Source organism: Balaenoptera physalus (genome assembly GCF_965194825.1).
Source record: "Balaenoptera physalus genome assembly, chromosome: 17".
In the NCBI taxonomy this organism is placed as follows: Eukaryota; Metazoa; Chordata; class Mammalia; order Artiodactyla; family Balaenopteridae; genus Balaenoptera; species Balaenoptera physalus.
The window spans coordinates 85,551,447-85,564,782 of NC_138895.1; the positions used below are offsets into that span (position 1 = coordinate 85,551,447).

Below are 13,336 nucleotides of genomic sequence, written 5' to 3' on the forward strand. Positions count from 1 at the left end.
CACCAGGAAGCACTTCCGGAGAGTTAGGGTCTGGGGACCAGATCTGATAGCCCTGGGAGGGACCTGAATGGGCCGCGGGTTTGGCCGCTCCCGACGTTCGAGGACAGCTGGCCACCGGGGGCGCCAGAAGGCGGCCGGCGCTCTAGCCCGCCCGCGTTCTCTATGGCCGCGGCGTCTCCGGGTTGCGCCGCCCGGGCCAGAGCGCTGCCCCAGCCCCGCCGTGGAGGAGTCCTGCAGTTCTTCGGCATTCTGACGCCCCCAGGACCCAAGGGCGCGGGTGCGAACGCCAGCCTGTCCAACCCTGGCCCAGCCCCAGAGCCATGCCGCTCTGTGACCCCTGACCCCATCCCGACCGGACCGGACCCCCCTCGGAAGCACCCTGCCCCCACTCTGACTGGAACCTCTCATGCCGCCCCGGCCGGCCTTGAACCCAGACCCAGCCACTAGAGCTTGGGCCCCAGCCCCCGCCCCAGCGCCCCGCCTCCTCGCCATGCGTGGGAAGCTGCTGCCGCTGGCCGGCCTTTACCTGGTGCAGGGCCTGCCCTATGGGCTGCAGTCTGGGCTGCTGCCCGTGCTGCTGCGGGCCCGCGGCCTCTCCCTGACACGCGTGGGACTGGCCAAGGCGCTGTACGCACCGTGGCTGTTCAAGCTTGTGTGGGCCCCGCTGGTGGACACTCGGGGCTCCCCAAGGGCCTGGCTGACGCTCAGCACAGCTGCTCTGGGCCTGGTGTGTGGGCTGCTGGCATCCCACCCTCCCGCCACAGCTGGTCAGGCCGGGCTGCCTGTCACGGTGGCGGGGCTGCTTCTGCTGCTGAATCTGGCTGCAGCTGTGCAGGATGTGGCCCTGGACATGCTGGCTGTGCGGCTCCTGGAGCCCGCAGAGCTGGGACCTGGCAACACTGTGCAGGTGGTCGCGTACAAGCTGGGGGCGGTGCTGGCTGGGGGTGGGCTGCTGGCCTTGGTGCCCACCCTCTCCTGGCCCCTGCTCTTTCTGCTCCTGGCTGCCACTTATTGGTTGGCTGCTGCCTTGACCTGGGTGGCACCAGCCCTGCGACAGCTTCCCCCACCTCTGCCCTCAGAACACCCCCGACACACCCTGCACCTTGGGCAGGACTTGCTGGCCGTGCCTGGGACCCTGTGGACAGTGGGTTTCGTGCTCACCTACAAGCTGGGTGAGTCAGGAACAGCAGGGGTGGGCCCACAGGAGCCCCGGAACTCACCTGCAGGGCTGCCTTTCCTCTTTGGGGTCTGACCTGAAGTCTGGAGCCCAGCCCGGCCCTCTGCAGGTCCAGCTCCAGCCACACTCCCTTGGGCCTCTCTGAGCTGCTTCACGCTGACCCTGAGCGTCGTCGAAGCCCAGCCCCAGCTGTCTCCTGGCATCTGTGGCCCAGGAAAAAGGCAGGGCTGGGGGAGCATGACTGAGGCCCAGGCGGAGGTGTGCCAGCCACCCCTACTGACTCTCTCCACAGGTGAGCAGGGCACCAGCGCCCTGTTCCCACTGCTCTTGCTGGACTGCGGCATCTGTACCCCAGAGCTGGGGCTGTGGAATGGTGTGGGCGCTGTGGCCTGCTCCATTGCCGGCTCATCCCTGGGTGGGGCCCTCCTGGCCAGGCGCTGGTGAGCCCCCCTCAGCCTGCCCCACCCACCTCTCTCCCCTTCCTTCCCCACACCTTCTGACCTGCCCCATCACCCCACCCCAGGCAGCCACTGCCCCTGTTGAAGTCAGCGCTTCAGTTCCGTCTTGGTGGCCTGGCCTGCCAGACTGCCCTGCTCTTTCACCTGGACAGCCCTGGGGCCAGCCTGGCCCCCAGCACAGTCCTGAGAGGTGAGGGGTGGGCCACAGGGGGGAGGAGCTTGGAGTCCTGGGCCCTGCTGACCTCAGCCCTCCCAGGGGCAGCCCTGCTGAGCCTGTGTCTGCAGCACTTCCTGGGGGGCCTGGTCACAACCACCACCTTCACCCTGATGATGCGCTGCAGCCAGCTGGCACCAAGTGCCCTGCAGGTGAGGGGATGTGGCTGCAACACCAGGGGCTGCAGGACTGGAGTCCAAGCAGGTCCTGATGTGATTCCCCCCCGCCCCCACCCCCGCAGGCCACACACTACAGTCTCCTGGCCACTCTGGAGCTGCTGGGGAAGCTGCTGATGGGCACGCTGGCTGGAGCCCTGGCTGACAGCCTGGGGCCACGTCTCTGCTTCTTTGTCTTCCTCGCTCTCTCAGCCGCACCCATGCTGTACCTGGGCCTTGCACCCAACACCCTGGCCTGAACTGGGTGGCCAGACTTATCAATAAAGTGGAGCGTGCCTTTGGATTGTGTCTGGGATGAGTGACGTGCAAGGCTGTCCTCAGGCTGGGGGGTTGTCCGCGGTGGAAGAAGTGTTCCTGAAAATGACTCGAGCATCTTTTATTCTGCGCTTTGGGGCCTCCTTGCCCCCACGCTACTGATAGTGGCCCTTGTCCAGAGTGGTTGGTCGCTGTCCTGACCACTGATATCTGTGCCCATCTTTGCCTTGAGGACCTGCTGCACCTGACACCCCCCATGCTGTGGCCATGCAGCCCCTGCTCAGGCCCGTGTCTGTGACGTGGGGGAACTGGGTCCTTCCGCGGCAGGGTGGTCAGCAGCCCCACAGCAGGATCTCCTCTGTGGCCAGGTGCACGAGGGCATGGAAGCTCAGGTGCAGGTACTTTCTCCAGAAGCGCTGGTCCCGCCCGTACACCTGGGCCGGATAGCAGGGGCTTCCTGCAGTGGGAGGAGACGCGGCTCTGAGGACTCCGGCCAGGTCTGCCCCCAGCCCCCACCTTGCTCAGGGCTGGGCCTCCTAGCTCCGCACCGATGCCGTGGAAGACCCGGGCCACGGCCCTGCCCGAGAAGCGCTGCTCTGGCCACGAGGACAGGAGGTGGCGGATGTCCCGGCGGATCTGGTCTTCCCAGTCCTGGAGCTGCCGGTGGGGACACGTGGCACGTTGCTCCGCAGTGCTCGGCGAGGGGCGGGAGGCAGGTGTGTGCCTGCAGCCGGGGGTGCGTCCTCTCTGTAACTCCTCTCCCCCCCGCCTCCCCAGAGGCCCCGACACTCACCCTGGCCTGTCCTGGCTCAGGGTCCTCCTCGGTCTCCACGCCCCCCGGTGCTTCTAACTCTTCCTCGAAGTAGTGGCTGAGCAGGGCCTTGAGCCTGCCGCTGCGTGCCTCATCGGGCTGCTCCAGACACGGCCCGCAGCTGGGGAAGGCCACGCTGGGGTGGCGAGAGCCTGTCAGAGCGGCCCGCCTTGGGGAGGATGGGGTGACCCAGGCCCTGCCCACCCTCTCCTGCACCTGTGAAAAGCCCGGAAGGTGCGGTGCAGGCGGGCCAGGGCTTCTCGCTCACGGGCCTGCACGCGGCCGTGCAGGAAGTCACAGATCTGGTCCTTCTCCTGGGCTGTCAGGTCTCCGGGGCTGTGCAGGTGGAAGGCCAGCTCCCTGAACTCCACCAGCACCCCCGTGCCCCGAGGCACACCTGCCAGATAGGGTGTCAGAAACTGGCAGAAAGGCGGCAAACAGGCGGCAAGCAGGGCTGGGGGCGGGCGCACCTGTCCCAGGCTCTGGATCCCACCGCAGCTGGTGGAGAGCCCGCCGCATGGGGGCCAGCTCCCAGCCCATAGAGTCTGCCAGCTCGACCACGTCCAGCTCCACAGAACTGCTTCCCCCACCTGTCTTCTTGGGGCACTGCCGGGCCAAACACACAGCCAGGGGGGGACACCTGTACCAGGGGAAGGGACATGTGACTGGCAGCCCTGGTTCTCTGTCCCTGTCCTGAGCCAGGGGTGGGATGTACGCTCACCTGTGGGCCAGGGCCTGGAGCTGGGTGGGGCCCCCGGGGCAGCGCAGGTGGCAGCAGGCATAGGTGGGCGCCAGCAGCTTCAGCCAACGCTGTGGGTGCAGCTCAAGGTAGCACAGCAGAGTCTCGATGGCTGGGGGCAGAGCAGGGCTCAGAAGATGCGGGGATGCTGGGGTGTCCCCTCACCCCCACCTCTCACGCTCCCTGCTCCTCACCCTCCTCGGGCATATCCAGGGCTTGCACGGTTGGCTGCACCGGGAGCGCCCGCTTGTGGCCCGGGCACCGGGTTGTGTGCTCGAGGCCGGGATGGTCAGCATCCTGGGGAGATGTAGCCACAAGGACCCTGCCCGAGTGCCTTTCCCCGCTCTCGTCTCCCTGCTGCTCTGGGGGCTGCCGGGTGCAAGCACAGGGCGGGAACACGCGCTGCACCAGCCTCTTCACGGCGAGGAAGTCGATGACGTTGGCGTGAACGTGTCTGCGCAGCTCCCACAGATCCTCACCCTGCAGCAGGGCAGCATGAACGCGGGGCCGCAGCAGGGGGCGGGGCTGGGGGAGCGGTGGTGGGACGGGTACCCACCTGGGGCCGGAGGAAGACGTGGCAGTGTGCAGGCTGCCCATCACGCCCAGCCCGGCCCACAGCCTGCACGTAGCTCTCAAAGCTTGGGGGCAACCCCAGGTGCAGCACGGCCCGCACGTCTGGCCGGTCCAGCCCCATCCCGAAGGCCACCGTGGCCACCACCACCCGCAGCCGGCCCTCCATGAAGGCCCGTTGCACCCGCCGCCGCTCCCGGCCGCCCATGCCGGCATGGTAGGCTTCAGCCACAGCCTCCGGGGCTCGGCCTGCAGGGAAGACCCACGATGGTCAGGTGGGGCATGTGCCCGGGGCCCATCTGTGGGGTGCAGGCCTGCCTCCACCTCACCTCGGGATCCTGGGGCCCGGGCCTCACGCAGGCAGGTGCGCAGCAGGGCAGAGACACGCTCCGTGTCCTCTCGTCTGTTACAGTAGACGATGACAGCGTCCAGGGCACGGAAACGATCACTCTGCAGCAGCGTCACCAGAGCCTGGAGAGGACAAGGGTCAGCACGAGCAGTCGGAAGGCAAGGCCTCTGCTTGGCCCACGTGTGCGTGCTTACCTGGTCTGGGTCCCTGTCTGAAGACACAGAGAGGTGCAGATTGGCAGGGATGGTGCCCGGCCCCCTGAGGATAGACTCTTCGGCCACGCCCAGGTGCCGGGCCATGTCAAGGGCAGTGCTGCGCGTGGCCGTGGCTGTGAGACCCAGGAAGCAGCCAATACCCATGCATTCCCGCAACACCTGTGTGGAGAGGAGTGGTGAGATGCCCAACCTTCCTTGGTCTGCTCACGTAGCACCCACCCCGCCCCCCCCCCAAGACTTACCTGGCAGACACGCAGATAGCAGGGCCGGAAGTTGTGGGACCACTGGGAGAGGCAGTGGGCCTCATCGATGCAGGCAAAGGCAACCAGTGGCAGCTGAGTGAGGAGGGCAGCGCCCCCCGCCCCAACCAGCGCCTCTGGCGACAGCATCAGCACTTGCACCTGGGCTGACCGAACCTGAGGATGACGGCAAGGTCAGGAGCACCGCCAAGGGGTCTGCCTGCTGCCTCTGCCAGTCTCGCCCTGCGAGGACGCCTTACCTTCTGCAGGGCAGAGTCCCGCTGCTTCTTGGTCATCCCCGAGTGGATGCAGACCGCCTTCAGGCCTGGGGGCAAGCCGGAAACCTGCAGGTACAGGAGCACAGCCTGTCACAGGCCACCAGCCCTGGCCCTTCCCCACGTGCCTCTTAGAATGGTTTGGCCTGACAACTACTGCTGTGTCCCCTGCAGGATCTCTGGGAGAAAAACGCAGACCCTGGGTCCTACGACTAAGGGTTCAGAGCCACATGTGGGCTTTGACTCAGGAGCACTGGAGACAGGTCCCAGTGGGGATGCCCCGCCCCCGAGCTGCTCCTCTTGTGGGTGGGCCCGGGTCTAGCCAGCTGTGTCCCTGCTGCCTTTGGGCCACTGCCAGCTTATGGACAGAGCTGAGAATGGCCTGCGACTTGCCACTCGGGGGTGGGGGTGGGGCAAGAAGCAGCAGCCCAAGTGGGTCAACAGAGCCATGGGTACCAGTTCTTGCCTTCTGCACCTACCCAAGGACCCTGTCCACCAACCTGGTTGTCCATGAGCGACATGAGAGGAGAGACGACCAGTGTGAGGCAGGGGCTTCGCCGGAAGTAGAGCAGTGCAGGGAGCTGGTAGCACAGGGACTTACCAGCCCCTGTGGGCAGCACCAGCAGCGTGGACATGCCTGGGTGTTACAGAGGGTCAAGAGCACGGCTCTGCGGCCCAGCCTCAGTCCCACCACGCCCCCTGCCGGCCACACTCACCAGACAGGATCCGCATGACCACACGCTCCTGCAAAGGGTAGAAGGCTTGGTGCCCCAGCTGCTCCAGGGCCTGAAACACCTCAGCTGGCGTGTCTGTGGACACAGGTATCAGTCAGCATGGCCCCGAGTCGCCCCCACCCCCCAGTCAAGGCTCTGGAGCTGGTAGGCGTCTACTCACCTACCACCTGCCCCAAAGGCCCTGGCGGATAGAGTGGTGGCACAGGAGGCGGACAAGGAGCCTTGGGCACAGACTGCCCTGTGGGCACCAGCAGCTCAGGCCCTGCAGGCTCTGTGTGTTCTTCACCTGCTGAGAGCAGATAAGATAGGGTAGGACAGGAGCTCCGGACTGGTCTGCGGTCACTCTGGCAAGAAAGCCACTTGCTACAACCTCTCCTCCACCTCTTTGCTCACCAGAGAGTTGGCGGCAGGCAGCGCCCATTCTCTGGGATACTTCCTCGAACGTGGCCCGGGTCTGTGTGCCACCCTCATCCTCGCCACCCTCCTTCTGAGGGGCCAAGGTAAGTTCTGGACCAGGGGCAGGAGTTAGGAGGGCCTTTTGCTTGAGCCAGAGCCGCCTCCCCAAAGAGCACAACAACCCCTACAAGCAGCGCTGGCCCAAGCCACCCCCCAAGGCAGAGGCCTCACCTGGCTGAGGGCACTGGGATGCCCAGTGACTGAGCTGCCCACACTGGGAGCAGGAATCCTGGGCTGTGGCTCTGGGCTGACCACCCCCAAAACACTCTCTTTTTTTCTGCCACTTCTGCTTCCATACCTAGTGGAGACACAAATGAAACTCACAGAGCAAGAAGCAAGGCAGGTGAGCGGGAGCATCTGGCGCCAGCTTCCCACCTGCTTGCGGAGGAGCCTGCCCCTTGAGGCCGGGCCCCGCGCGTAGCGTTTCTGCTTCATGTTGAGCCGCACATAGTTCCCCCTATCGCGGACAGCAAGTCTAGAAGAGACGCACAGGTCAACTGCACCCACAGCCCTCCCCACCATGGCGCGACTGAGGGCAGCGCTGCTGGGAGGCTAGGGCAGTGATACCTGGGGGCTGGGGGCTTGCTGGGGGGCTGTGCCTGCACAGGCTGCTCTGGACAGTCTTCTGCAGGCGCTGCAGCCCCAGCTCCCGCAGGCAGCGGTCCTGCTTGGCCGCTGTCCTGCTGGGTCTGTGCAGGGCTTCCCTCCAGCTCCCCACTCCATCTCCGCTTCTTGCCTTGACGGGTACCAGGCTGGGAGTTCCCTGCACTGATACCAGCTGCTGGTAGGGTTGGAGCCTCTGGGCCCTGTAAAGGCACCTCAGTGCCAGCGCTGGGACCAAGGACAGATGCAACACCTGGAGTAAGAAGCTGGGACTCCTCTGTACCCAGGTAAGGCTGGCAGGCCCTGGGAACCCCCAGAAAATCTGGGGTCCCGTTGTGACACCGCTGCAGCCAGCCTGGGTCTAGGGAGCCCAGCCGCAGGCTCAGGGATGCCCTCAGCTGCTGGGGCCGGCCTGGCCTCAGCTGGGGCCTGGGAGGCTGGGGGGGCACCTCACTGACTTCTTCTGGAGAGATGGTGGCAGCTCCTGTGCCTGGTGGCCCTGGGGAAGGCATCTTGGAGGAGGATCTTCGTGTAAGCCGGGGTATTCGGCCCAGGGCTGGCCCGGCCTGGGAGGGAGAGATAAGCAAGCAGGAACTCAGGCCCTTGGGGGTGCTGCAAACTCTGAAACCTGCTGGAGGTCCCACCTGTAACAGCTGGGCGACGTGAGAAACTTAAAACTAGGACATAAAATAAGTCGAGAGTAGAGGCTGACCCTGAGCTCTTCTGGAGAGCTGCTCCCGGAGAAATACTGGAGTTGTGTGTGTGCGCGTGAATACGTGTGAAAGACTTAACAGAGTTGGGTGTCTGCTGACCCTGCTCCTGGGCCAAGAGTAGCTCTGGACCCCGGCTGGACGCCCTGCCTGCCCGACCCTCACCTGCAGACTGCCCTTTAGATTGGCCTTAAGCCTCTTCCCGTAGTCCTGCACAGATCCCTGAGAGCTGAACCTGGATGGAGGATGGGGGCTCTGGGTCGCAGCCCGATTCAGGTGGGGCCCCCAGCAGCTGGGCTCCAGCATCTACAGGAAGAGACGGTAGAGATCTAGGCCGCGGAAAGTATGGCGTAGCGGGGGGACAGAGGTGTCTCCAGCCCCGGAGACCTAGGGGCGGGGGCTGTCCTTCCTCCACCCTGTCAGCCCGCCCCCTGAGTTCTTCGCCCCACAGAGCCTGGGTCACGACTCCTCCTGGATCCGGCATACAGGAAGTTGACCGACAGGCTGGGATGTCGAGCCCGGGTACCTCCTCGGCCGCCGCCGCGGGAACCGACTGCTCCGAGCCGTGAGGCCCGAGACCGCCGGCCTGACCCAGTGCCTCCTTCAGGGTGCGGTACTCCCGGTAGAGCGCTGAGGGCGGGGCCGGAGGGGGGTCGGTGTTCAGGAGGCAGGGCTCGGCTGGGCGTGGGGGTGGAGGCCGCCCGCCCCCTGCCCGCGTCCCCGGCCGCTCCCTCCGCCCCGCGCCCGCTCGCTCACCGCGGGTCTCCTCGGGCGCCGCTTCCACGTCCTCCTGTAAAGGGAGCGCGTCAGCCGGATGCCGCTCCCTCAGCTCCCCGCCCACGGGCAGCCCGCACCTGGCCCGGCAACCGCCCGCTCCGCCGCCGAAACGCGCGCTCCCACGCCTGCAGCCGCTCCCACACATCTCGCAGCCGCTCCATGGTCTCCTCGCTCTGCGCCCGGCGCCCCAGGAATCTCCCGCCAGGAGGGCGACGCCGGCCGCCAGCCACTGGGGGCGCTCGGCGGGGTTGGAGGCGGGGCGACGCGGAGGCCGCCGGGCCGGGGCAGCCAATCCGCGGGGCCATGGGGTGGCAGCCAATGGGGGGCGTCAACGTCATCGCGGCGCGCGGCGACGCTGGGCGGGGCGCGACGTGCGGTGAGGCGGGGCCGGCGGCGTTGGCGGCGGCATCTGCGGGCCCGGTGAGCGCAGGCTGCCTGCCGGGGACAGAGCGTGGCTGCGTGTGTCCCCGTTTCTGCCTGGCCGCACGAGGCCGGTGCGGGCGCTCGGGACGGCGCCGCCCGGGAGGCGGGGGCGGGAGCCCAGGCGGTGCGGCTGCGGGGAGGGGAGGACCCGGAGCACGATGCCGGGCTGAGCGGCCTCGGGTCCCAGGAGGCGACGCACAGGCTTCGAGGGGCAGACCCCGCCCGGAAGGCGGAGGGCGTCGGATTTAGAGCCTCCCGCGGCTCGAGGCTTGGAGGAGCCGGGCGGGGGCGTCTTCAGGGAAACGGCGGAGCCGCGGGCCGGTGGGGGGCGGCGGCCACCACACAGAGGCTCCTCCCGCGGTGAACACACTGGCTGCTTTCGTTTCCTCTCGTGACAGGTGCTTGGTTGGTCTGTCTTGTTACAACGAGGTATGAATCGTCCTCGCGAGATTTGTCCACAGGCAGAGCGAGGCCGAGGGTTGACGTCCCGGGCTTCTCAGGAACCAGTGCCCTAAGGACTTGTGTGTGAGGTCCGCAAGAGCAGGGGCTCTGGGGCCAGGCTGCCACCATTCCCGAGCTCATCACCCAGGCTGTGACTTCTATTGGGCAAGGCCTAGATCTTAGTTGTCTAATCTGTTTTCAGGGAGATGACCCAGAGGCAGTTTTGAGAATGAGGTGCCTGGCGGGCGCACAGTAAGTCAGCAGCAGAGCTGACACCCAGGTACCCTGTGCTCTCAGGCACCTCCTTTGTGCTCCTTGTCAGCTTGGACGTCCCTTTGGCAGCTGCCTCTACCCACCTGAGCAAAGACCCCTAGTGTGGGGCCTCTGAATCCCATGGGTTTGAGACTTGGTCTCTTTTAACATGGTTCTCCAGGGAAGAGAGAGACATTTACACAGGTAGCGAGGATCTCGATGGGTGAGGCATTCTTTCTGTAAATCTCCAGGGATCTGCGTGTCTGATAATGCTCCTGGAAAACAGTAGTTAGAACTGGGGCTCGTGTTGAGAGCTTGGGTTACTCAGGCCCTTTGGACTCAGAGTTGTCTGGGTTCTGCTCCTTTCTACTTGCCTTGCTGTTTATTAAACTGCATCTGTACTTCCAACTCTTCTTTGCTGTGGTGCACAGAATCCAAGGGCGGCCTCCCAAGGCTTCTGAGGAGGCTGGGAGAGGGTCCTGTGATGCAGCTTCCAGCCTCCTGGTAGTATCCCATCTCTCTAGTGCTTGGGGGATAGGGGGGCTTTGTTTTTGCTTACTTTTAAGGAAGGGGAGAAGAACAGATCTCTGATAAGTGGCTTTGTGATTTGGGAGGCCTGGAATACAGATGGTGGGCCCCTCAGGGTAACAGCCATCAAACGCACACCCAGGCGAGCTGGTCATCTCTGGTGCCATGCTGTTTGTGTGCTGCTCGATGGCTTTGTCTCTCTAGGGAGGCCTCTGTGCTTCTGGAGGGCAGGGACTGGGGGTGGCCTCGTTCTCCTTTTCACTACTCTTAGCCTAAGGCAAAGCACCTAGCACTTGCTCTTTGGTGCCATGGTTCTCCACTCTGTGCCCAGCACCATGCTGAGCTTTCCCACTACCAGTGCGTGGAGGGGGTGGGGGCCTGGGGCCTGTCCTCCCCACTGAAGGGCCCTTCCCTGCAGGTGGCCTCCTGCCCGGCCCAGCACCATGCACACCCTTGTGTTCCTGAGCACACGGCAGGTGCTCCAGTGCCAGTCAGCTGCCTGCCAGGCCCTGCCCCTGCTGCCACGAGAGCTCTTCCCCTTGCTCTTCAAAGTGGCCTTCATGGACAAGAAGACCGTTGTGCTGCGCGAGCTGGTGCACACGTGGCCCTTTCCACTGCTTAGCTTCCAGCAGCTGCTGCAGGAGTGTGCCCACTGCAGCCGGGCCCTGCTGCAGGAGCGGCCTAGCACAGAGAGCATGCAAGCCGTGATCCTGGGGCTGACTGCCCGGCTCCACACCCCGGAGACTGAGGCTGGCACACAGCCCCTCGGCAGGTATGGGCTCACTGGAGGGGCCCTCGGGCCTGGGGGGTGCAGAGAGGGTCCCCCAAGAGGGTCCAGGCTGGTGCAAGAGCACAATGCAGGAACAGGCATGTTGCTCCTGTCCTAAGGTGGCTGGGAGTGGGTGTGGGCTGTGTCCCCTTGTCTCCTGCCTCAGTCCACCCGTGCTCCCAGGAAGCACACGCTGCGGGTGCTGGACATGACGGGCCTTCTGGATGACGGCGTGGAGCAGGACCCGGGCACCATGAGCATGTGGGACTGCACAGCAGCAGTGGCCCGCACGTGCATCGCACAGCAGCAGGGCGGGACTGCAGAGCCCGGTCTGGCCCCCGTTCCTGTGGAGGTGCGTGTGGACCTGCGGGTGAACCGGGCCTCTTATGCATTCTTGCGGGAGGCACTCCGTAGCAGCGCGGACAGTCCACTGCGGCTCTGCTGCCGGGACCTGCGGGCTGAGGACCTGCCCATGCGCAATACCGTGGCCCTGCTGCAGCTTCTGGATGCGGGCTGCCTGCGCCGCGTGGACCTGCGCTTCAACAACTTGGGCCTGCGAGGCCTGTCCGTCATCATCCCACACGTGGCCCGCTTCCAGCACCTGGCCAGCCTGCGGTTACACTATGTGCACGGGGACTCTCGGCAGCCCTCTGTGGACGGCGAGGACAATTTTCGTTACTTCCTGGCCCAGATGGGCCGCTTCACCTGTTTGCGGGAGCTCAGCATGGGCTCCTCTCTTCTCTCGGGGCGGCTGGACCAGCTGCTCAGGTGAGCAGGCCCTGCTATTGCCCTGCCCTTCCCTTCCCCTCCAGGAGGCCTTCCCCTGGCCCAGCCTATTTGTGACCCCTTGTGTCCTCCGCAGCACCCTGCAGAGCCCCTTGGAGAGCCTGGAGCTGGCCTTCTGTGCCCTGCTGCCTGAGGACCTGCGTTTCCTGGCACGGAGCCCCCATGCTGTCCACCTCAAGAAGCTGGACCTGAGTGGCAATGACCTGTCCGGCAGCCAGCTGGAGCCCTTCCAGGGTCTGCTGCAGGCAGCAGCAGCGACGCTGCTGCACCTCGAGCTGACCGAGTGCCAGCTTGCTGATACCCAACTGCTGGCCACACTTCCTGTGCTGACTCGTTGTGCCAGCCTCCGCTACCTCGGCCTCTACGGCAACCCGCTGTCTATGGCGGGCCTCAAGGAGCTCTTGAGGGACTCGGTGGCACAGGCCGAGCTGCGCACGGTGGTGCACCCTTTCCCCGTGGACTGCTATGAGGGCCTGCCCTGGCCACCGCCTGCCTCTGTCCTGCTGGAAGCCTCCATCAATGAGGAGAAGTTTGCCCGCGTGGAGGCCGAGTTGCACCAGTTGCTACTGGCCTCAGGCCGTGCCCACGTGCTCTGGACCACAGACATCTATGGGCGCCTGGCTGCAGACTACTTTAGCCTGTGACCTCCAGCCTGTGGGTGAGAGTTAGGCTGTCCTGGGGTCCAGGGCTACTGGAGACCTCTTGCCCCTTGGATAGTCAGAGCCTTTGGGACCTTGCTGGAGGCCTGACACAAAGGCACTAGTCTCTGATTTCTTTGCTCCTGGGCGCACCTTGAGCATGCCCATGCTTTTTGCAGCACCCTGTGCGGTTTGTCCTGCACCTGCTCCCCTGACTCGCTGACCATCTGTGGGCCTGAGGGCTGGATTCCAGGCCTACATGGCCCTGCCTGGTTAGGCTGCACTCAGCTGCCCTCCGGTGTCCTGGTTCTCTCCTTGGAATGTTCCTGGGATCTGTGAGCTGAGAGAGGATGTTCTCCTTTGGGCCTTCCCCAAGAGCAGACTGCTCTGGGGTGGAAGTTTGGACAGGGGCCTGCTTCAAGGAGGGTTGGGCTCCCAGGCACTCGGGGGCCTCTTAACGTTCTCCTTTCCCTGGCACACAGGAAACTGCCTGTCGGCCGGGTTTGGGGGCCAGAGGGTGTCTTTAAGGTACAAACGTGCAGTATGCTTAGAACTTAAATCTGTGGCTATTTTTTCTGTCGTAACTGGTCAGAGTGAGTTGTCTCCTGCTCTGCTGTCACCCCCAGCCTGGCCACTGAGTGATATGTCTTAACGGCCTGCCGCCCCATCTTTTCTCTGGACATCTCCGCAGTCCGTCGCCCCTCCTCGCAGAGGTTCAGGCTTTTCCTGGGGCGGCGGGGC

At 65.0% G+C, this 13,336-nt stretch overlaps 3 protein-coding genes across 10 annotated transcripts; 2 read left to right on the forward strand and 1 right to left on the reverse strand.

Moving 5' to 3' along the window:
- MFSD3 (major facilitator superfamily domain containing 3) lies at window positions 1-2,308 on the forward strand. 3 transcript variants are annotated; one of them, XM_082433395.1, is made up of 5 exons: window positions 1-1,172; window positions 1,470-1,617; window positions 1,701-1,825; window positions 1,892-2,001; window positions 2,091-2,308. In XM_082433395.1, exons 1-5 carry the CDS (start codon window positions 407-409, stop codon window positions 2,262-2,264), a joined length of 1,323 nt encoding a protein of 440 aa, XP_082289521.1. In that variant the 5' UTR covers window positions 1-406; the 3' UTR covers window positions 2,265-2,308. The 3 variants fall into 3 exon arrangements, with proteins under 3 accessions (XP_082289521.1, XP_082289522.1, XP_082289520.1); XM_082433396.1 differs by having other exon boundaries at window positions 1,921-2,001; XM_082433394.1 differs by having other exon boundaries at window positions 1,701-2,001.
- Window positions 2,309-2,386: 78 nt separating this feature from the next.
- Window positions 2,387-9,012, reverse strand: RECQL4 (RecQ like helicase 4). Its single transcript, XM_082433334.1, is given in 22 exon segments — window positions 2,387-2,737; window positions 2,829-2,937; window positions 3,074-3,227; window positions 3,308-3,488; window positions 3,562-3,731; window positions 3,813-3,942; window positions 4,025-4,310; window positions 4,387-4,649; window positions 4,730-4,871; window positions 4,944-5,123; window positions 5,207-5,380; window positions 5,464-5,547; window positions 5,979-6,115; window positions 6,195-6,287; window positions 6,373-6,498; window positions 6,840-6,966; window positions 7,044-7,217; window positions 7,220-7,837; window positions 8,147-8,287; window positions 8,508-8,611; window positions 8,738-8,771; window positions 8,836-9,012. Coding segments are annotated over 22 exon segments (3,636 nt in total). The 5' UTR covers window positions 8,920-9,012; the 3' UTR covers window positions 2,387-2,612.
- Window positions 9,013-9,126: 114 nt separating this feature from the next.
- Window positions 9,127-13,175, forward strand: LRRC14 (leucine rich repeat containing 14). Of its 6 annotated transcripts, none has more exons than XM_082433381.1 (5): window positions 9,160-9,178; window positions 9,825-9,902; window positions 10,821-11,174; window positions 11,355-11,939; window positions 12,034-13,175. In XM_082433381.1, the coding sequence occupies exons 3-5, from the start codon at window positions 10,846-10,848 to the stop codon at window positions 12,599-12,601; spliced, it is 1,482 nt and encodes a 493-aa protein (XP_082289507.1). In that variant the 5' UTR covers window positions 9,160-9,178; window positions 9,825-9,902; window positions 10,821-10,845; the 3' UTR covers window positions 12,602-13,175. The 6 variants fall into 6 exon arrangements, with proteins under 6 accessions (XP_082289502.1, XP_082289507.1, XP_082289504.1 ...); XM_082433378.1 differs by lacking the exon at window positions 9,160-9,178 and adding an exon at window positions 9,190-9,711; XM_082433380.1 differs by lacking the exon at window positions 9,160-9,178 and adding an exon at window positions 9,190-9,610.
- Window positions 13,176-13,336: the final 161 nt, after the last annotated feature.